This window comes from Tasmannia lanceolata, unplaced genomic scaffold (genome assembly GCF_043159265.1).
Source record: "Tasmannia lanceolata isolate RefF3 unplaced genomic scaffold, GAP_Taslan_0.1 ptg000015l, whole genome shotgun sequence".
Taxonomy (NCBI): domain Eukaryota; kingdom Viridiplantae; phylum Streptophyta; class Magnoliopsida; order Canellales; family Winteraceae; genus Tasmannia; species Tasmannia lanceolata.
In genome coordinates, this window is record NW_027518692.1 from 40715775 (window position 1) to 40738505 (window position 22731).

The 22731-nt window shown below is 40.1% G+C and overlaps 2 protein-coding genes across 3 annotated transcripts; both read right to left on the bottom strand.

Annotated features, from left to right (window-relative positions):
• Nucleotides 1-2647: 2647 nt before the first annotated feature.
• LOC143892311 (protein CURLY FLAG LEAF 1-like) lies at nt 2648-3952 on the bottom strand. The gene is made up of 2 exons (XM_077396831.1): nt 3682-3952; nt 2648-3050 (listed from the first exon to the last, which is right to left on the bottom strand). Exons 1-2 carry the CDS (start codon nt 3874-3876, stop codon nt 2787-2789), a joined length of 459 nt encoding a protein of 152 aa, XP_077252946.1. The 5' UTR covers nt 3877-3952; the 3' UTR covers nt 2648-2786.
• A 4539-nt stretch (nt 3953-8491) lies between these two features.
• LOC143845590 (uncharacterized) lies at nt 8492-21158 on the bottom strand. Of its 2 annotated transcripts, none has more exons than XM_077353968.1 (5): nt 20809-21158; nt 9723-9821; nt 9526-9634; nt 9086-9273; nt 8492-8978 (listed from the first exon to the last, which is right to left on the bottom strand). In XM_077353968.1, the coding sequence occupies exons 1-5, from the start codon at nt 20988-20990 to the stop codon at nt 8912-8914; spliced, it is 645 nt and encodes a 214-aa protein (XP_077210083.1). In that variant the 5' UTR covers nt 20991-21158; the 3' UTR covers nt 8492-8911. The 2 variants fall into 2 exon arrangements, with proteins under 2 accessions (XP_077210083.1, XP_077210084.1); XM_077353969.1 differs by having other exon boundaries at nt 9202-9273; nt 20809-21150.
• Between the last annotated feature and the right edge of the window lie 1573 nt (nt 21159-22731).

The following is a 22731-nucleotide window of genomic DNA, read 5'->3' on the forward strand; positions in this document are numbered from 1 at the left end:
CGACACGAATAGGTGGATGACCAACTTTGATTGTCCAAGAACTTCTAAATTGAACCTTAATCCTCGAATTTGGACCCAAAAAAAAAAAAAGAGACAAAATGGAAATCCAGTAATTAGCCATTACACATTTGATACCTGACTTTTGAAACTCGAACGAGTTTGGGTCGTGACTCATCTTATTTAACTCAATTTGTTTGTCACCAAAATTTATTAGTTGGCCTGGATACTTCTCACGTCGGAATATGAGAAAAATAGAAAAAATCTAGTGGCATGGGCTTGATTTTAATTTTGGAACTAAAAATTGTCACTCGAATATCGTGGCGGCATCTTGGAGTTATGATTTTCCGCTGGCGAATCTAATGTTACATTTCCAATTTTCCATGTTTAGCTGATTTTTAACGACTAGATAAGTGTCACCAAAAATACATACATGGTTGAGATATCACAGGGGATATCAAAATGTACAAAATAACTCACAAGGGCTAACTTTTGTGTTAAGATTTACAGTATCACTAAGAGTTGTACTAAACACCTTATTAAAATACGTTTAAAGGGGCCATTGGGACGAATGGTAAATTTTTCTTCGGGAAATTTTTTTTTCATGAAAAATCATATTTCTGACTAACTCATTTTTCATAAAAAAAATTCCAAAAATGGGAATCTTTCCCGATTTCTTAGGAATATTTCAACATAATTATTCAAAATAGAGTTTATTTTTCCTATTTCCAGACCTTAACACCATCTCCACACTCCTCCCTCACAAATTCAATCCTTTTCCCACTGTTTCTACCCCTCTCTCACCGCTTGGCAAACTAATATTCCCTGAAAAATAAAATTCATAGTCACAATACATGGCCTAAGTGTAGGTTCAAGCTCGACAGGTATACCTATTCACATTGCAAAGTAAAGTCGCTGACCATATTATTATAAAACTTTAAACCATATGTAGATTTTTTTTATATTTTTATATTTTTCATTTGTATTTCACCTTTTTTTATGATTTAGAGTGGGAGACATTGGGAGGATGGGAAATGTTTCCAACGCCTCAACCTACCTTTTCACCTAAATCTCAATATTTGAGGGATTATTTTCTAAAAGGAAGATGTTCTCTATTGAAAAAATGGCTCTCTTCTGCATCCTCCTTTACTCCCTCTTTTACTACTCTTCTCCACCACAACAAAAACTCTATGCCTCTGTACTTTTCCTCATGGTTCTCTTTATTTTCATATTATTCTTTGAGTGATACTGATAACTAAGAATTCGTGGGATTATTTCTCAGCCCATAAACTATCCAGTTGATAATTCTATCCTGATACATAAATGCCGATCAACCCATGAAGACGAGGACATGTTATCTCCACTTATTGGCGTGCCTCGGTCCACTTACAGACATTTGTAAACATTTTCGATTAATATTTTTATTAATGTTAAACTGTTATAGTTATTATTATTAGTATTATTATACATGTTTTAAAAAAAGCTATATTTTTTCCAACAAGCTCAAATGTCAAGTTAGGGCTGCAAACGAGCCGAGCCGAGCTTTGGGGCGTTCGTGCTCGGCTCACTTAGTTTGAACAAACGCTCGAGTTCAGCTCGGTTCGTGACGAGTTTAATACTATAGGGCTCGAGCTCGGCTCGCGAAATATTCAACTAAGCTCGAGCCTGGCTCGGCTCAGCTCATCAAATGGAACAAACCGAGCTTACGTTCGTTATCTAGTTCGGGCTCAGGAATTTACAACTCCAAACACATTCCTAAAACATGATATCAAACAAATACCATTAAGTAATATATATATATATATATATATATATATATATATATGAGGAAACTGTTGGTGAGCTTAAGCTCACCAAACTTATGGTGAGCTAGCTTGCCCAATCACATGGGTCCCACATTTTGGGGAGTGATCCAAACCATTCATTTGCAAGACCTTATCATAGATAGGGTGTGTACCAAAAATCGTCTGTCCATTTTTGTCCTCCACAAATGGAGGGGTTAGGATGATCCTATGGAGCTGCTTTTTGGTACACCCCCCATCTATGTAAGGGACTTTCAAATGAATGGTTTGGATCATCCTAACAAAGTGGGCCCCCATGTGATTGGGCAAGCTAGCTCACCATAAGTTTGGTGAGCTTAACAGTTTCCTCTATATATATATATATATAGTAAGGGAATTGCTAGCGTCCATCACAGAAGGCTTTTCGCTGATAGTCTGTTGCATCTGATAGCAACCACAGAGGCTCACTTTTCAGCAGAATTTGTCTTCATTCACTCAGTGGTTGCTGCCAGATGCAACAGATCGGAGGTCTGCGAAAAAGCCTTCTGCTATGGACGCTAGTAAATCCCATATGGTAATATAACGAACATAATCCGAGCTTTAAAGTCGGTTCGGCTCGGCTCGGCTTGTTTATGAACCGAGCCTACAAAGTTCACGAGCTTGTCCAAGCCGAACTATACAAAGCTTGAGTTCAGCTCATTTATTTGACGAGCCTAATTTTTGGGCTCGGATTCGGCTCGTTTAGTAAACGAACGAGCCCGAGCCAAGCTTTTAATGAGCAGAACCCAAACACACTCGTGATCCGGCTCAGTTCGTTTGCAGCGATTGGCAACCGATTAAAAGACAAGGAAATAGAAAAGAAGGAATAGTAGAAATGAAAATCCATTTTTTTTTTATTTTTCACCACCGACCCACATCAAACTGAATAAGTCTAAATCAAGAAGTGGGAATTATTAGATATGAGAGAACCAAATGGGAGGTTTTCATGGACAACCAAATGAGAGGCTTTCAATGGAAATGCAGAAGAGGGCCTTTGCATTTGGGGCATTCGAGGGCCCTTCTCTCCACCATGGTATACATATAGCAGTTCGTGCATCCAACAACCACGAGTACGCGATCCTCGTCGGGAAGATCACCAATGGAAAGAGCAGAAGAGGGTCCATCGCCTTCCTTCAAACTAGCTTCTTCATTTCCTTCAGAATTGATTGCCTTCCAAGGATCTTCCTTCGTTATCACCTTGTTCGTCCAATTTACATAGTAAATCTCCATAGTCTGCAAATCACGCACCAAAAAGGAAAAACACCCCAACAAATAAAAAGATTAAAAAACCAACAAAATCGTTAGGAAATGAGAAACTCGTTAAGAAATTAATGGTTGCAAATCTAAAACAATCTAAGAACAATAAAAAACAAAATCTACTCAGATAATAAACCCATCAAAAATCATCCTTTTAGATCGAAAAACCTAACAAACATATTATTTTGGGAAAATAAAATTGAACCCAAAAGAGTAAATAACTCAAAAGATTCAAGGAAAGTGAAGCCCAATCCCTTGAGATTTGATAGGTGGATTGATGAGATGTCGGATCGAGGGTCAAGATAGGCTTACAGAGAGGCTGATAGTCTGGCTCAGGAGGGTCTCTCCGTATTTCTTTTCTTTATTAATTCAATTCTTTGCCATTCAAAAATAAATAAACAAGATTAAACACCACAAAAAAACACAAAAAAGCTTATTATCTTTTTTCCTATGTTTCCCACTTTCCTAGAAAGATAGAAAGAGAAATAACAATGAGTTTGAAATGGGTTCTAATGATTGAACAGCCGCAAAGGCGCAAAAAAAAGAGAGAAAATGAAAAAGATTGCATTATATTTATTTTGGAGGGAGTAGGGGCTTATTAGGAAACCTTTAAATCAAACAATTCCTCCCATCGGGGAGGAGGAGAGTTGCAAGAAGTGAGCTCTAAGTTTCCTTGTTTTATGTTGGGCTTATTTTCCTGCGCCGGAGATGAGGTCTCCGACGAAGCAGAGCCGCCGGAGACAGCCTGGCTGAGTGAACTTTTCGCCGGCGAAAGCTCTAGAGAGTCCTTATTCTCTTCCATGTTTGAGCTCGCCAATGAAAAAGAAAGAGAAACTGAGAAAAACACAAAATGATAGAGAGAGAAGAAAGGTGTGGGGGGTTTTTAAAGAGCAAAAGAAGGAAAAACGAATTAATGCCCAGCTTTATCTTGGGTTACTTTGGGAATTTTATTAAAGTCCCAGTAAAAAATCTTTAGGTGAGTTCTTTTCTTTTTTATCCTTGGTGTTGATTTTTTAGGATTTGCTAGGGACCATCGCAGAAGGCATTTCGCGGTCCAGCAGTTGCCTAGCATATCCCTAATGGCTAAAATACGAAGCCTTCTTAACGACTAAAATACCCATATTTGATGGTTCAAGAACTACTAAACTGGAACTTAATCCTCCACTTGTGTGAAAAAAAAAAGAGAGAGAGAAAAAGAAGGAAAGTGTATTAGTCATTCTATATTTAAAATTCGACTTCCGAAACTCGGATGTGTAAGACTCGTGACTCATCCTAGTTAACTCAATCTTTTGGTCAGCGGATTTTCTCACTTGGAAATATGATAAAAATAGAAAAAATCTAGCTGCATGGGCTTGATTTTAATTTTAGAACTTCAATTTATCACCCGAGCCTTGTAGCAGCATCTTCATTAAAATCAATGCGCTGTGATTATCCGCAAGGGTATCTAACGTTACTTTGTAGAGAAAATCATTAAAAAAATACAAAGTTTATGCGAAATTGTGAACAAAGGGTATTGATTTGAAACTTATAAAAAATGTGTTGTGAGGTGAGAGAAGATGACTTTTAGGATAAATATACCCCTCCTACCTCTTTTTTCTCTCCACTTTTTTGCACCTATCCCTATGCACTTATTACCTTCTCACCTACCACCTTCTTCGTCCTCAAGACTTTTCTAACGTGGAAAACTCCATGGAAGGGTTTTAAAGGTTGCCATTTACAACAGGGTTTGGTAATCATGAGGGTTTATTCATGATAAACTTATCGAAGCAGTGTTACAAAATGCAAAAAAAAATGAATTTTGAGCTTAAAACTGAATTTTGTTGTTTTCCCCATTTTCAAGATAAATCCATTTTCTTTGCATTTTTTTATTCTAAAACATCAAAATCAAGCTTCAATTTATGGTTGCCTGCATAACACTAAGATCACAATGTATATCCCTATTATCCTTCGAATTTTTACTCAATTTGAAAATAAAAATCTTTGGAATTATCCCTATTCTACTGGCTTCCGTCGGAAGTCCGAACAAAACTTCGGACTTCCGACGGAAGACAGTCAAACTTTGTAGTTCGGTAATTGTCATATGTGCATCATTTTAGTATTTTTTCGTAATTTTAATACTTTGCTTCCATTTTTTCATAATTTTTCATTTAAAACTTAGCACTTCAACCACAAATCCGTAATGATTACTATTTTTTGCATTTATGCTTTTGCTAGCCACCTTTGCACCCATATTACTTCTGCCAATTTTTGCATCAAATGATGGGTCACAAGCCGAGAAGTTGCCTCGGCAAAGGTGGCTAGCAAATTCCCATACAAAAAAGGGAAATGTTATCCACACTACTGTATTTTGATGAGAGCACTCCTCATTTAATTAAAAGTACGGTATGGCCCCCATAGGATGATCCAAAGCTTCAATTAGATGGGCCACAGCCTAAATTGGTTGTGTCCCAAAAATCATTTTCATAGGTTGATCCTAACCCTCCGATCTATAGAGGGACCAACCCTCTAACATTCTGATCAGAGGGTTAGGATAAACCTACGGAAATGCTTTTTGGGGCACAACCTATTTAGGTTGTGGCCCATCTAATGGACAGTTTGGATCATCCTATGGTGCGGGCCATAACGTACTTTTAATAAAGTGAGGAGTGTCCTCATCAAAATACAGTAGTGCGGATAACATTTCCTAAAAACATCTTAAAAAATACGGCAAAAATCCGGGTGACACGCGGGTCGACCCAGCCCGTACGAGCCCGGCGTGGGAACCACATTTTCTACCCTGGAACCACTAGGGAACCACATTTTATACCCCGGAACCATTAGGGAACCACATTTTCTACCCCGGAACCACTAGAGAACCACATTTTATACGCCGGAACCACTAGGGAACCACATTTTATACCTCGGAACCACTACGGAACCACATTTTCTACCCCAGAACCATTACGAAACCACATTTTATACCTCAGAACCACTATGGAACCACATTTTATACCCTCGAACCACTACTGAACCACATTGTATGCCTCGGAACCACTAGGAAACCACATTTTCTATCCCGGAACCACTAAGGAAACACATTTTATACCTCGGAACCACTAAGGAACCACATTTTCTACTCCGAAACCACTAGGGAACCACATTTTCTACTCCAAGACAACTAGGGAACCACATTTTCTACGCCAGAACTACTAGGGAACCACATTTTATACCTCGGAACCACTAGGGAACCACATTTTATACCTCGGAACCACTAGGGAAGCACATTTTATACCTCGGAACAACTACGGAACCACATTCTATACTCCGGAACCACTACGGAATCACATTTTATACCTCGGAACCACTACGAAACCACATTTTATACCTCAGAACCACTAGGGAACCACATTCTATACCCCAAAACCACTAGGGAACCACATTTTCTACTCCGGATGTAGGACATTTTTCTTTTTTTTCTTTTTTTCTTTTGTGTGTGTGTGTGGTGTGTTGGGGGGGGGGGGGGGGGGGAGGGATGTTTCCGTAATAATAGAACCAGTATAATTTCAAGTGTTGTAGAAAGCTTGTGGCTAATCGGATTCTCTCCCACTAGGGGAAACATTCCGACATTCTTTGTCAAATTCCAAAAGGAGTGACCAATTTTTCAACCTTTTTATTCAATCCCAAACAGAAAAGAGTATAGTTTTGAGATCTGTTGTTGTAGGGGAGTTCGCTAATTCCACAGCATAAGGGTAATATGGTAGAATTAGAGGATTATTAAAGGCCTTCGTTGAAAATCTTGTTACGATCAAAGTATTCAGAAGAAGGCGAAGAAAAAAGATATGGGAAAGGAAAATGATATGGAGACCGAGAGCTCGACCGATGGGAGAACCCGACAATGAAAATGTGCCACGTGTGCAAATAAATCTATGTTTTTGTATTTTCCTAAAACCAAAGGCTTGCTTTTGTCACTTGTGATGTTGTGGCGAAAACCCATTTGTTTGGTCCCCTACTTAGCCTTACTCTTGGTCTCAACAACTGAGATTCGTGAAGTAAGATGACTATAAATAGTTCATTAATATGTTAGGCAGCTGTAGGGAATCAAACCGGGTAGAACTCACCCCTAAAAGCTAGCTTTTAGGGGGAGGGTGCCCATTCCCTTATAACCCATCCACATCCATTTCACATCCGATGTGGGACTATTGCTTTTGCGTGGAACCTCAACAATCTCCCCCTCCATGCGGAAGCAACGTGCGGCGGCAACGTGGGAACCATGAGATAACTACACCGGGGTTTCCAAGATCTTCCCCGAGGGACATTCCCACCCTGGGAGGCGAAACGGGGTTACCATGCCCTAGCTCTGATAGACTGATACCATTTGTTAGGAACTCAAACCAGGTAGAACTCACACTTAAAAGCTAGCTCTAGAGAGAGGGTGCCCATTCACTTATAACCCATCCACATCCATTTCACATGTCCGATGTGGGACTATTGCTTTTCCATGGAACCCCAACAGCAGCAATGAACGTTTTTTTCATGGAATATTAGTTTATCATGTGGTGGGCGAGGGGCAAGAAAATAGGGAGATGAAGAGAAATAGAGAATTGAGGGCATTAGTAAGGAGGGAGAGAGGGAGAAAAGTGGTTGAAGGATAAGGAAAAGAAAAACTGTTTTTTTTCCCTCATTATTTTTTTTTTTTTTTTGCCACTTCACGTCATCTCACTCAATTCCCTCTGCACTCCCTACCTTTATTCCAACGATTCATGGTTGCCAAACAAAATTCCATGAAAAAATCACCCTCCCTCCCTCTCATTTGGTCTCGTTTATCAGGATTCATGCCTTCGGCTTCTCTCCCGATACAACCTCTCCGCCCATAATAAAATTGAAAAAAAAAATCAGAAAAAAAGGGAAAAAAGAGGAGAATTTTCTTTCTTTGTAAAAAATGATGAGAAAGCTTAAGAAAACAGAAATTTGAGAGGGGAATTTTACAAAAGAAACGGAAAAATCACAAGAGAATTACGGTATTTTAGATGAGCCGAACATTTAACAACTAGACAACCAGAAAAAAGAAATAAGAGGATTTGTTTTCCTCTTTTATGTGTTATTTTGGTTTCTGTAGTAAGATTAGGAATACCAGAAGCTCCTTAGAAAATGGAACCCTCTTCAGTCTTCACAGGTCGAATGCATGTTTTGTTTCGATTTTTTTATAAAATACGACATAATATGATATCATGCGTGGAAGGAAGGTTTCCGTCATTTCTTCGATGGACAAAGTCACTCCCACAATTTTGTTCTGTTTTGAGAAATGTAATAGCTTTAATAGCTAACTAGAAAAATGTAGGGGAGTAACATTATTGAAAGAGAAAGGAATGCAGTAAGCACATATAAATTCTCTTTCATATGTTGTAATCCAAATTCTGGGTTGTATCAGCAGCTGATAGTACTACTTAACAGGCAAAATTCAGTACTAAAATGAAAGTTGAATATAGATCCTAATTTCAAACACTGATATAATTAAACCCATTTCCATGGAATCACATTTGCTAAAGTTAAGGGCCTGACCTACAAGTCCTGATCGATCAAAGTATAGGCAAACCAAATCGCACTTTGGATGAGTCTCTGAATATACCCTCTGCTTTGTTAGCCGATGTACAGACACGAAAAACTCACTGCAAAGTTTCTCGTAAACTATCAACTAGAAAAGAAAATCCGTTCCAAACTTGGAAAACTTTCGATTGGATTCAAAAAGACTGTTCTTGCCTCAAAACCGATTGGAGATAAGGTTGGTAATTGTAGCCCGAGTAAGAATCAACGCCTTTTCTTGCTTCCTTTGGCAGCACTGGATTTTGATGGGGATAGGATCAAGTATACAAACATGCATACAAACGAGAGCACCGAAACCAGTGATCCATATTTTGCCAAAAGCCTCTGCAAATACAGAAGGGGTTCTCAATAAGTTGTATAATCTGAAAAATTCCAAAAAGGTCAAACTAAGAACTAAGAAACTGAAAAATAGAGTAAGGCTTGATTCTCACCTTCGCCTAAAGATATTTGGTTGGCAGATATGTGATTTCATGAAAAAACAACAGTTGACATTAGAGATGGTCACAAGGACAACCACAAAGTGAAAAAGACGATAATAGGAGCTTACCCATTCAAACTTCTTCTCTGGAGGTCTGTCAGCAAGGATATCTAAAGGCTGTATGGGGGTTGAATAAGCCTCCTACAACAGGCAACTTACAAGTGTCATATAATCACATATGAATTATTCCTCAGATGAATGCAAGAAAAAAAAATCATAGGATATTTGTTTGCCCATTGTGAGAGAGGGGAATAGAGGGCTGGTTAGGAAGAAATTTAATAAATAATGAGCGAGGAGAGAAATCAGAGAAAAAATCATTATTTTATTATGAAAGATGGGAAAAATCATTGTTTACAATAGTTTTTATTTTCCCTGTTTCTCTTTCAAGCAAACCTGCAGCACTGATTTTGACGGGATACGAAATTTGATAATAGCAGGCGCACTATAGAATATGCCTTTCACTTTGGACTCCAGTATGAATGAATGAGAAACCACAGAACCGCTGCCGATAATGCAGATTATTTTCAATTACGTCAAGAAAAAATAACAGAATTCTGACAAAAAGTTGGTAACAGTATGATGAAACTCACGCGTCGAGCCTTTCCCATGATTTAGAAGTGTTTCCGCTGACTAGATCAAATACATCTTTAGCCCAGCTATCGTCGCTAAGGCTTACATCATATGCAGTCCTGAAAGAATTTTGAAAAGAAGTAATAATAAATATGAGATATGAGAGCATAGAATTAGCTGGGTGGCAATTATGTGAGTTCATACAAAATCAGGGAGCATGTATAATAGATAAAGCATAGAAGGAAACCCAACACTCATTGACATTTGGCTTCATCAGCTGCAGATTTTCTAGGTTTATCACCTCCAAGCAATCAGCTTGGTCGGATGCACAAATAATAGTAAAATGTTTCCAATTAAATTATGATTTGCAACAAGGCCTCTAAAACTTTAGTGGAATTAAAAACAAACTGTGGCACAAAGGTCTCAAAAGATCATCAAAAGCATAGCTAAATGGGCTGATTGATGCACTAATATACAAATGTGGTGCAGGATCAAATTCCTCCTACCTCAACTGAGGTTTAAATTGTTGTTAATGGATATCTAATTTCAAGATGCTAGTTACCAAGGCCGAAGCACTCAATCATAGCAATCTATACCAGATCTATGGCTACAAAGACCGAGCAAATCTATGCAAAACAAAGAACTCAAGAAATCATTATTAGCAAGGCAATTAAGAAGCTATCATACTTGGATCCTTCAAAACACGGGATACTAGGATAAGGATATTTCTATTGGAGCCTTGAAAATAAATTATGGGACGATAAAATATCTCCATACTAGATCCTTTTTTTGATAGGATCCATACTAGATCCTTGCCATACAAGTATCTGGGTAACATAGCTAAGAAGCCTTTCAGAAACATTTGCTATACTCCAAGTTGCAACCAACGAGTTTCAAGCCCATTAACTAACAATAAGCAACCAGTGAATGTTTATTAACCTATTGACATGTAATCAAATTGGACATATACTCTACCATCAAGACTGGTCGCCCATCAGAAATCAGATCACATTTAAGATCCTTAATCTCCAAATTCGGAATGGAAGTAATAGATGCTTCTGCATCCAGAAAACAAGACAGGCAAGGTGAGAGGGCTTCCCAGAAGGTCATCAGAGTCAACATTGAAACCAGACCCTTGGGGATGCTCAAACACCACCTTTCCTTTCCCTTTTTTGAATATAGAATAAGATAAGCTGGAGTTATTAGTTATACGACGAAAATCTTGGAGGCATCCCTTACGGTGAACAGCAACCAGTTGGCCACCTCCAGAATCAAAACCCACCCTCTTGGATGCACTCCTTGGTCCCACGGGCCCAACCAAAGGAGAGGGAAACATTTCCTACAAAAACATCTAGTTCTCCATGGAAAGATCTTGCATCTAAGATCACGTCATAGTTTTCAAAGTAGGCCCGGACCTTACTACACTCTACATCTATCGCACTAATGGAAGAGAGAAAATCAGCAGGGACGGTTTGCAAAGAGTCCGGGGCTTTTTCTTTTGGAAGAATTAAATCAGACACATCATTTCTCATCATCTTTCAAAAAAAAATCAGAAAGACTTCGTCTAGGCAATCTTTACCTGGGAAATAAAGCTCTTCTAGAAAGTGGCTACAGAGAGTGGAAGAAGCAAAGGACACTTCGTGGAAAATGATCATCTTGGGCAAATATCGGAGGATTGGTGGGAATAGAGTTAGGAAGAGGTAAATACATGGAAGAAATAGTGATAGAAAGAGTACTTTTGGTTGGCTTGGTTTGGATTGGGGAGAGGGGTGGAGGGTTTGAGAAGATTTGTGGCTAAGTCGTGTCCCTTTGTGTCATTGTTAATCAAGTCTATATAGGTTAGTATGTGAGAAAGGGGTTTGCCTCTCATATTTTGAGTGTTTGGTAGAGTGACTAGATCGGCTTGACTGTTTGAGAAGGCATATGTTTCCTCATCGATTGTGGACAACAGCATTTGGGCTTTCAAACCTCAAGGGACTTTCTCATATCTGTTTTACTATAGCTTTGTTTTGGGTGGGCTTGAACCCATATTTCGATTGGAAGGTGGTTTGTGGTGCAAGCGCAAGCTTATGGTTTCAAGCCAACTTACCAACCAAAAAAGAAAAGCTTTGCTTTGGGTGAAAAGCATTCTTTCTCCTAGAGCCAAATGTGGGAAACCCATATTCCTCCGAGGGTTCAAGCATTATGTTGGAAAGTAGTGTCAACAAAATTAATACATTGACTTGTTAAAGAGGAAGAACTGCCGGATTGAAACTGGTGTATTTTATATAAGATGGCAGAAGAAACTTGTAATCACCTTTTCAACCACTATCAGGAGCCTTGAAAATTGTGGCATAAATCGTCTCAGTTTGAGGTTGGTGAGTGGGTGTTTCGTCGCTCCTTTCTCTCTCAGGGGAGTTGCATTCTTGACATTTGGGTGAGGAAGGGACATCTCTTTTGGAGTATATGCCTCCATCCGTGATTACTTGGATCCTTTTCTTTGGAATGGCAATGATTTATTAGGAAAAGAGACAAGTCCAATGACCGAGAGAGTCAGAAACAATGCCAAGCAAAAGAGATAAAAGCAAACAAAAAACTAAATCAAGGAAGGAGATGAACAAAGATCTCAAAAGCAATATCCACCCCTGATAAGGCCAAATGATAGACATCACAAGTAGTGGAGAGCAAAACATGGTAAAATGATGTATATCCCTCGACCCTATCCAACACTTCTTCAATGGCGTTGGGAAATCTCCCAAACTAGCTTATCCGCTTCCTCAACCAGTGACTTGACCATGAGCCGAATTCCAGTCAACAAAGCATGAACCTCTACCTCGGTAGAATCTTTCTCCCCAATTGGACCATGGAAGGCCCCCCTATCTCATTTTCCGATACTGGAACTATCAAAGTTCAACTTAAAGAACCTAAGAGCAGGAGACCACCTAGGAGAAGGTTTATCCATCAACTGGCCTACTCAACCGGACCTTCGCCTAGGACTAGAAGTGCTGAATAAACGACTCCAAATTACCACAAAAGTCCGAAAGGGCAGCCTCAGTGAAGGATAGTGGAGAATAGAGTAGTGTTCCTAGAAGAGCCCTTGAAGACTATTGTTTCTCTCCTTCCAAAGTAACCACAGAAAAGCAAGTAAAGCTAAGCTCCATAAAATTCGGCCCCTCATAGGCCAAGGAGCATAAGCCCATACCTCAAAAAGATCCGCAATATGGCACTAATAAGCCCATCTCACACCGAAGAGACTCCAGATAAACGACTGAATGTCCTTGGAAATTTTGCAATGGATAAAGATGTGATCCATCATTTCCTCGGCAAAAAGGCATGAAGCACAATGATCGACGACAATCTGATTACGGCTCTGAAGGTGACCGGCAGTCAAGGTCTTATAATTCTCATCGAGACAGGCACACTAGCAAAAACCACGAACAAGAGGAAGCGCAGGAGCTCTCCAAATAATTCTTCCCAGAGAGGGAGAAGCAGACGGGGCCAGCAATGGTAGAATGAATGAACTGAAAACTTCCCTTTAAGCGATCAGATTTAAATCCTTCTATCCTCACCACTTCTTCTGATAAATACCGAGTGCAGCTTAGACATGAAGGCGACAACCAAATCAACCTCTCTGTCAAGGAAATCCCTACTAAACTGTACTTTCCAGACCACCCTGCCATCATGCCTACAAAATGAATCCTTGACACTAATATGTCTCTCGGATGCCACAATGAATAACTCAGGGAAGTCATCTTAAGGGAGGAAGCACCACACCAAGGATCGATCCAGGAGCGAATACTCTCTCATCAGTCCGCTCTTAATCGGATCTCAGTCTGAAACTGAGCCAAAGAACTCGTGATCTATCTCCAAACAGTAACACCATAAAACCTAAAAGTATCGAACAAATTCCACCCTCCAAAGATCTTCCCGTACTTTTCCTCGGTCACCATTATCCAAAGCTAAGAACTATCCTCTGATTCTCCCCAAATTTCCACAACCACTACCCAAGAATCAAGGGTGGCTAAAATGATTTGGGATGTAAAGGGCTCACTTAAATTGCTTTGTTAGGAAAGAACAGTTATGAGATTTATCATTGCAAGGCTTGTCCCGTTTCAAAAAAAAATCATTCCAAGGCTTGTCATGGAGTTAGGACTTCATTATTGCAGATTATAGGAAGATTAACTCGAGACGACCTTTGGCTCGGATAGCATGTTAACTTACCAACTTCTCCAAAAACTTAAGCTGTTGGAGAAAGGCGTTATTTATCTTTTATCCTTTAACCCAAAAAGATGGGCCACATGTGCCACCAGTATGGACAACCCAAAAAAGAGGGGTCACACATGGGGGGGTGGGGGGGGGAGGGGCGCTGTTTAAGTATAAATGATTAAATAACACCAGCTCTAACAGCTTAAGCTTTTGGAGTAATTGGTTGTTTCACATAGGGCAGAATGCGGACTCGGGCAGAACGCGGCCAAGCTAAAAAGGAGTCGACTCGGGTAAGTGTACAATCACACCATCATCAAAAGAAAATAAAATAGATCCCCTTATGGGGGAAGGTGATAAGACACTATCAAGTCATCCCTCTCCACGCTAGTCTGGGTCAAACTGTCTACCTCGTTGTTGGAGAGGCGAAGAACATGTTGAAATACGATTGAGTGCCCATCCACTATGTCAAAAATCTCTAGAAGGAATCCGTAAAGTGCTATGGAAAATCTTTGCCATTCCTGGCCCACTGATGACACTGAGGATATCTACTCCAATCACGAGGACATCAAAGAGAGGAGAATCCACAAAATGGATCCCAGACGAGAGAGCATGCACCTATGCCTCACTAGGGTTAACCTTTGCCATCCCTAGCCCACCAGATGAAGCTGAGGGAATTTGCGTTCATGAGGACATCAAAGAGAGAAGAATCCCAAATGGATCCTGAACGAGAGAGCATGCACCTCTACCTCACTGGAGTTGACCACACCAATAGGGCCAAAAAAGCACAACTCACAGAGCCATATCACAATGAAAATGACCACCTGTACCAACACACTCTGGATTCCCTAAGTTGAATCCATCGAAATTAAGCTCATGGAACCTAGGAGGGGAAACCACCTGGGGGACGGATGCTCCTGAGGAGCCGCACATCCCACGAGAAGCGAATAGACAATTCATAATGCCACTAAATTCAGAGAATCACCGCCCATCGAACAATTAAGGAAAAGATAGTCTATTTAATACCACTAACCCCTCTCGCAGACCCCTTGAATATTCTGTAATACGTCTCCTTCCAAACTAACCACAAGATCACAAACAAGTAAAGGCTCCAAAGAATCCTCCTTATCTTATGCCAAGCAAGAAGGGCCCAAGCCTCGGAGACGTCATCAATATGATTTTGCCTTTAACCCAAACCACCCCAAACAGCCTACAAATGAAGTCACAAACCATCTTGACAAATCATGTATAAGATCTTGCACAGGGAGAGGAGTTTACTTTCGTGCACATCCATAGAAGTGTTAATTAGATTGCGGATGCTCTACTCTAGCCAAGAGTGGTGTCCGTAGGTATGTTCTTCTTGTGGGCCAATCCCTGCCCTGATGCAACTTTTTTCTTTTTCTTTGAATAAAATTCATACTATCATCTCAAAAAAGGGAGGGGGTTCAAAAACCAAAAGCACAACAAAAAAAGAACTAAATCCACTACAATGGAACATTGTGGAAGGTCAACATATCTCCTAGACTACAAAAGTTTAGATTCCAAAAACCATGAAAAAAATCAGCCCAAATAATCCATGACAGAACTTCAGAGCATCATTCTTTCTTGGAAGCTGAGTTAGTTGGGTTCAATTCCAACCTGACTAAGCCAATCTAGAAACTAAATGTAGGGGTGAGGGGTGATGAGTTACGATCTAAGACTAATCTAGGTCGTGAAAGTACCAGTTCAACCAACCATGGGGAGAGAGGTGGACATCTGTTTCTTTTTTTTCTTTTGATAATGCACATAAACAGGAACCGTCTTTTGGTTGTCTGGGATTGGTTTCAGTGTAATTAGGCAACAAAATTTCAGTATGTACAACCCAATCCTCTTCCTAATCATAGGAACCCAAAAAATTGCAATTCCTCCCAGTAGGTTTTACCAAGACATCCATACAATTTAATTCTTTCCCATCAGTTAATAGTATCACCTTGTCACAAGTTAATACTAAATTATTACACTGATAGTTAAAAAGTAACGATCTTGACTCTGACAATAATTAAAGGAGAAAAGCACTAAACAAAAAGTACACAGTCCATCTATAGTTTTCTTCAAAAACAGATCGATATATGCCCCAGTTTGGTATTCAACGGTAACCTTAAAATCAAACCCACAGCAAGAGCAAGGATGATTGTAGAAAATTGATAGATAAATTTTCGATCAAATCCCATGATCCAAAGCAAGATAAAACATACCACACAATGGCAAACCACAAAGAACACACAATTTTTTAGGTGGTTCGGTAAAGCCTACGTCAACGGGCGATCCAAGAGAAAATATTCCACTAATCAAGAAGTAAAAATTACAAAAGGTTCTTCAATCAATCTACACTTGATCGAATCCCAAACTCTTCCCTTGCAGCCCTTTCTGACTTCTACTCTTGTTGAAAAACCAAGAGAATCTACTTGAGAACCCCTTCACAAGTCCTCATCTTCCTTGTTTTCTCTTAACCGAACCAAGAGGCACAAAACCCAAAACTATATGCGTTTTTCTTTTGTTCACCAACGGAGAAAACTCACTTTTCTTCTCCTTTTTCCGACTCCATATGCGATCTTCTCTCTCATGGAAGTTTCTAATCGCATACAGTGAAAAAACCAGAAAGCTTGCCCTATTTTTGGAGTCCACTAAAATACTATAACTAGTAATCTAGTTATATTTGGAAAGGTTGTCGTATGAAACAAGGCAACATCCCAACAATCTCTAAGTCAACCTTTCCAAATATAACTAGATTACTAGAAGGCAACATCCGAACAATCTCCAAGTCAAGGCCAAGGCAGGCGGAGGTTGTAGGTGAGCGCCTTTCTCGCCCTGCGCATTTAGTTGGCAGGGTGCTCAAGGGCACTTGGTGAGGTCTGATTGTAAAGCTTCTGCAAAATTTCCTTCAGATTGAGCTGACATCCGTTACGGTCGTTCATTCTATTCAAAGAATCTCCGTTCCAGAAACGTACGTGAGACTTTCATCTCATACGGCTACTCGCTTCTATGCATAGTAATAAGGGGAATAATCCATGGAATCAAAAAAGATTGAAATGGGAATTAGATCCTGCTCTCTCCCCCCCCCCCCCCTCTTCACAGAAAATGGAGAAATAAATTGATCGATTCATCGGATCCTAGGTCGGGACTGACGAGGCTCGAACCCGCAGCTTCCGCCTTGACAGGGCGGTGCTCTACAATTCCATCCGTATTATCTATGGAATTCGAACTTGAACTCTACTCTTGCGCCGAAGATGAATGGGGCTAAGCGATCTACCGAAGCTGTGGGATGTAAAAATGCATCGGTAGGGGAGCATTCCGCTTAGATGGAAGCTCCCGCGCGAGCAGGTGTGGACGAAGTGGAAGCGAAAATGTCAGCTTGAGTAATGCAAACATTGGTGAGAATCTCATTTCGGTCAACTCTCCATCATCTTTCTTTGGCTGAGTGGTATGTACTTCCATGGCGCCCGTTTTTCCAATTATGAAGCGTGGCTAAGAGATCCTACTCACATCGGACCCAGTGCCCACGTAGTTTGGCCGGTATATTGGTTGTTCTAAATGAAGATACTCAAAGTCTGCCAAACCGAAAAGCTTGCCTTATTTTTGGAGTCCACTAAAATACTACAACTAGTAATCTAGTTATATTTGGAAAGGTTGCGGTGTGAAACAAGGCAACATCCCAACAATCTCCAAGTCAACATTTCCAAATATAACAAGATTACTAGAAGGCAACATCCCAACAATTTCCAAGTCAACCTTTCCAAATATAACGAGATTACTAGTTGCCTTGTTTCACACAGCAACCTTTCAAAATATAACCAGATTAGTAGTGCTAGTATATTAGTGGACTCCAAATATTAAGGCAAGCTTCCCGGTTTTTCACTCTATGCGATTAGAAACTTCCGTGTGAGAGAAGACCACATATAGAGTCGGAAAAGGAGAAGAAGAGTGAGTTTTTTCCGTTGGTGAACAAGAGAAGAAAAACGCACATAGTTTTGGGTTTTGTGCCTCTTGGTTAGGGTAAGAGAAAACAAGGAAGACGAGGGGTTCTCAAGGAGATTCTCTTGGTTTTTCAACAAGAGTGGAAGTCAAGAAGGGTTGTGGAAAGGGTTGCAAGGGAAAGGTTGTGGAAAGGGTTCCAAGAGAAGGGTTTGAGATTCGATCAAGTGTTAGATTGATTAAAGAACCTTTTGCAATCTTTACTTCTTGATTGGTAGAGTATTTTCTCTTAAATCGCCCGTGGACATAGGCTTTGCCGAACCACGTAAAAAATTGTGTGTTCTTTATGGTTTGCCACTGTGCGGTTTGTTTTATCTTGCTTTGGATGGTAGGATATGATCGGAAATTTATCCTTCAATTTTCTACAAATTGGTATCAGAGATCAAGGCATGGTAACCCCGGTTGGCCTCTGAGGGCGGGAATGTCCCTCGGGGAAGATCTCGGAAACCCCGGTGTAGTATCTGGTTCCCACGTTGCCGTCACGTTAAGGGGCGAGATTGTCAACGTTGCTTCCGCGTGGAGGGGGAGATTGTTGGGGTTCCACTCAAAGGCAAATAGTCCCACATCGAATAAGTGAAATGGATGGGGATGGGGATGGGTTATAAGGGAATGGGCACCCTCCCTCTAACGGCTAGCTTTTAGGAGTGAGTTCTACCCGGTTAAATTCTCTAACAAATGGTATCAAAGCACTTATTGTTGGGATGTTGCCTTGTTTCACACGGCAACCTTTCCAAATATAACTAGACTACTAGTTATAGTATTTTAGTGGACTCCAAAAATAATGGCTAGTTTTTTGGGGTGAGTTCTACCTGGTTAGATTCCCAGCAAATGTTATCAGAGATCAAGGCGTGGTAACCCCGGTTTGCCTCTGACGGCGGGAATGTCCCTCGGGGAAGATCTCAGAAACCCTGGTGTAGTATCTCGTGGTTCCCACGTTGCCGCCGCGTGAGGGGCGAGATTGTCCACGTTGCTTCCGTGTGGAGGGGGAGATTGTTGGGGTTCCACGCAAAAGCAAATAGTCCCACATCGGATAAGTGAAATGTATGGGGATGGGTTATAAGGGAATGGGCACCCTCCCACTAACGGCTAGCTTTTAGGGGTGAGTTCTACCCGGTTAAATTCTCTAACAAATGGTATCAAAGCACCTTATTGTTGGGATGTTGTCATGTTTCACAAGGCAACCTTTCCAAATATGACTAGATTACTAGTTATAGTATTTTAGTGGACTCCAAAAATAATGGTTAGCTTTTAGGAGTGAGATCTAAATGTTATCAGAGCTCAGAGCGTGGTAACCCTGGTTTGCCTCTAAGGGCGGGAATGTTCCTCGGGGAAGATCTCCGCGTGGAGGGAGACATTGTTGGGGTTCCACACAAAAGCAAATAGTCCCACATTGGATAAGTGCAATGGATGGGGATGGGCTATACTGGAATGGGCACCCTCCCTCTAACGGCTAGCTTTTAGGGGTGAGTTCTACCCGGTTAAGTTCTCTAAGAAATGGTATGAAAGCCCCTTGTTGTTGGGATATTGCCTTGTTTCACACAGCAACCTTTCCAAATATAACTAGATTACTAGTTATAGTAATTTAGTGGACTCCAAAATAATGGCTAGCTTTTAGGGGTGAGTTCTACCCGGTTAGAGTCCCAGCAAATGTTATCAGAGCTCAGGGCGTGATAACCCTGGTTTGCCTCCGAGGGCGGGAATGTCCCTCGAGGAAGATCTCGGAAACCTTGGTATAGTATCTCATAGTTCCCACGTTGTCGCCGCGTTGATGGGCGAGAATGCCCATGTTGCTTCCGCGTGGAGGGGGAGATTGTTGGGGTTCCACACAAAAGCAAATAGTCCCACATTGGATAAGTGAAATGGATGGGGATCAGCTATACTGGAATGGGCACCCTCCCTCTAACGGCTAGCTTTTAGGGGTGAGTTCTACCCGGTTAAATTCTCTAACAATGATGAACATGAACCTGAGAAAACACGAAGACGTGAAAAAGCATAACAACAGAAATGCAACAAGACTCACGGATTGTACTAGAATAAAATATATCCACACATTCAAAGCAAATAACAACAACGATCTGGGGAGAAAGTGGAAAAAATGGAAATTTTACTAATTCACATGGAAGATTCATCAAAAAGTGAAAGCAATAGTAGCATCTAAAATCACAAAAGTTGAAGAAGAAAAAAAGAAAGAAATTAAAAATCCAAGCATACTCTAGCCTTTTGGGTACATGGATTTTAGAATCCAGGATGGAAAATCTTGGATTTTACAGGCTAAAACCTGGATTTTACAGGCTAAAACCTGGATTTTATAAGTTAAATTAAAACTTGGATTTTTAAGCTAAAACCTCAATTTTACAATCCTGAAAATGTACGATCCATGTTTTAGCATATAAAATTCAAGCTTTAACTTATAAAATCCAAGTTTAAGCTTGAATAATCTAGGACTTCACAATTTTAGTTTGAGAACTGAGAATGACAGAAAAAAAACTATTTTTGCAATCAATAAAGGAAGCCCTAATTATCACAACTCAATCATAGAAAGCATGCAAAGGAAACTATCGAAATTACAGCAGGCATAGATCAAAGATCGACAGATCAAAGATGAAATCGGAGATTATTGGAAACTTACGCAGATCCTCGTGGTAGATTATTTTAAAATCGGGGTTTTAGCTTAAAAAATCCAAGTTTTAGCTTATAAAATCCAGGTTTTAGCTTGAATAATCTAGGATTTTACAATTCTAGTTCGAGAACTGAGAATGACAGAAAAAACTATTTTTGCAATCAATAAAGTAAGCCCTAATTATCACAACTCAGTCATAGAAAGCATGCAAATGAAAATATCGGAATTACAGTGAACATAGATCAAAGATCGACAGATCAAAGATGAAATCGGAGATATTAATAGAAACTTACTCAGATCCTCGATTATAGATATCGATCGAAACGGAGACTTTCTCGGCGCCTGATTTGAGTCTGGAGAGGGTGACTTTCTTGTGCGCGACCATGAAAGGAGCTTCGAAGCTCGCGAAGGCTGAAGAAACGAAGAAGAAAGCGAGTAAAACGGGCAAGAGAGCCTCCATTAATGGATTCGCCATTTTACCTTCAGGAGATCTGGAATTTTTTTCTTGGATGTAGAGACTCTTTGGAGATGGTGTTGCGGGTAGGGTTTATATGAGAAATGAAGAAAACCCCAACAGGGTGTCAACGGATCCGAAGTTCGGATCGGAACCACATATGTCTAAGTCACGATCCATTTAAATCCCTTATGACCGGATTCCGGATCTTCTTCGTATCCGATTAAAATACCCTTGAACGGAAAAAAAAAAAAAAAAACCCTGAAAATTGAAACGGCTGGAAATATGGATATGTCTTGTTTTTACTAAAAAACTAGGGCTGCAACTCGAGCCGGGTTTTACCCGACCCGAAAATAGCCTGGGTTGAGTTCAAGTTTCATGGGTTCCGGGTTGAGCATTCAAAAGCCCGCATGAATCTCGGGTCGAGCCAGGTTTGAAGGGGCCCGACCCGACCCGAGTTACATAAGTTATAGTATGTACATTCTTTTCTATTGTTAGTTAAAAGTTAAAAGTGAAAACCCACGCACCCACTACTATTGTATGTGAGTACATTCTTTTCTATTGTTAGTTAAAAGTTAAAAGTGAAAACCCACGCACCCACTACTATTGTATGTGAGTGTAATTTCTTCTTCTATGAGTTGAGTTGATTCAAGTGTTTGATTCAGCATTATTTGATTGTAATTACAACATTGTTTGATTACAGCATTGTTTGATTCAAGTGTAATGTGAGTGTAATTTCTGCTTCTGTGAGTTGAGTTGCCTTGCCAAACAAGAATTTTCCTTAAAAAATTGCGTCAACGTGAAAAAACTCGACCCGACCCGACATTTATCATGGGTAGGGCCGGGTTTGGGAATCGTGGGTTTTCTGAAAAAAAACCCGACCCGAGATATTTCTCGGGTAGGGTTGGGTTCTCCAAAACCCGACCCGAGTTGCAACCCTATAAAAAACCCTTAAATAATAAGGCTTTTATTAGTTGTCTAGATCCGATCAATAATTTTTCTGTTTCCTATGATCAAGATCCAAATTATGTCCATGGATCCTAATAGTGTGTCTCCTGTCCATTTAACTTCGGATTCGGATACTCCATCGGGCTGTTGTTTGGGGTCCATTGACACCCTACTTGTCCTAGTTATCGCTTGGGTGGCTCACAGGACCAAAGGAAACTGTGGCTCACAATATTGTTGAGGACGGCAGTGGGCCCACAATTGTTGGGCCATGGGCCAGAATTGTACATCAAAACCATCTTCACTTTTGAAATTGAGTTTTGAGAGATAATATTGTTCTTACTTACGCAGGGAAAAAAAAATTAAATCTCCTCTGCTAAGAAAATATACGGCAATTATTTTGTGTGAATATGAGGAATACATAATTGGTCGCGTCTAACAGCTCCTCTAGAGTTCTCAGAGAAAGGAGGCCATTGGATAAATAATTTACCAAATGGCTAAATTTAACTAAACAAACATCCTTTGACTACATTGTTGTGATGGTCCAATCAAAATAATTTTTGGGATACATCCACTTATGATGGGTTTGGATGAAGACTGTTCGGATTGCAAGAAAAACATTTTTTGGGGAAAAATTGTTTCCTAGGATTTTTTTTTGGTTCCCACAATTTAGTCAGGGTTATGGTATGGTTATGGCTTATTAAGAAGGATACCAATTATAAATTTAAATAAAACTTGAACAACGGTGATTCAAATTACTTTTCTTTATGTGTAATCAAACCATTAGAAAACATGAAATTCTGGAAAAGTTTTTCTC

Excerpts from the sequence above, each read along its gene's own strand:
- LOC143845590 (XM_077353968.1), bottom strand. The coding sequence starts at position 20,990 with ATGGCGAATCCATTAATGGAGGCTCTCTTGCCCGTTTTACTCGCTTTC. Across the intron at positions 9,822-20,808 it reads ATCTATAATCGAGGATCTGA|GACTGCATATGATGTAAGCC; the intron begins GTAAGTTTCTAT and ends AAATTCTTTCAG. Across the intron at positions 9,635-9,722 it reads TCATGGGAAAGGCTCGACGC|CGGTTCTGTGGTTTCTCATT; the intron begins GTGAGTTTCATC and ends CATTATCGGCAG.
- LOC143892311 (XM_077396831.1), bottom strand. The coding sequence starts at position 3,876 with ATGGAAGAGAATAAGGACTCTCTAGAGCTTTCGCCGGCGAAAAGTTCA. Across the intron at positions 3,051-3,681 it reads AGGAATTGTTTGATTTAAAG|ACTATGGAGATTTACTATGT; the intron begins GTTTCCTAATAA and ends CGTGATTTGCAG.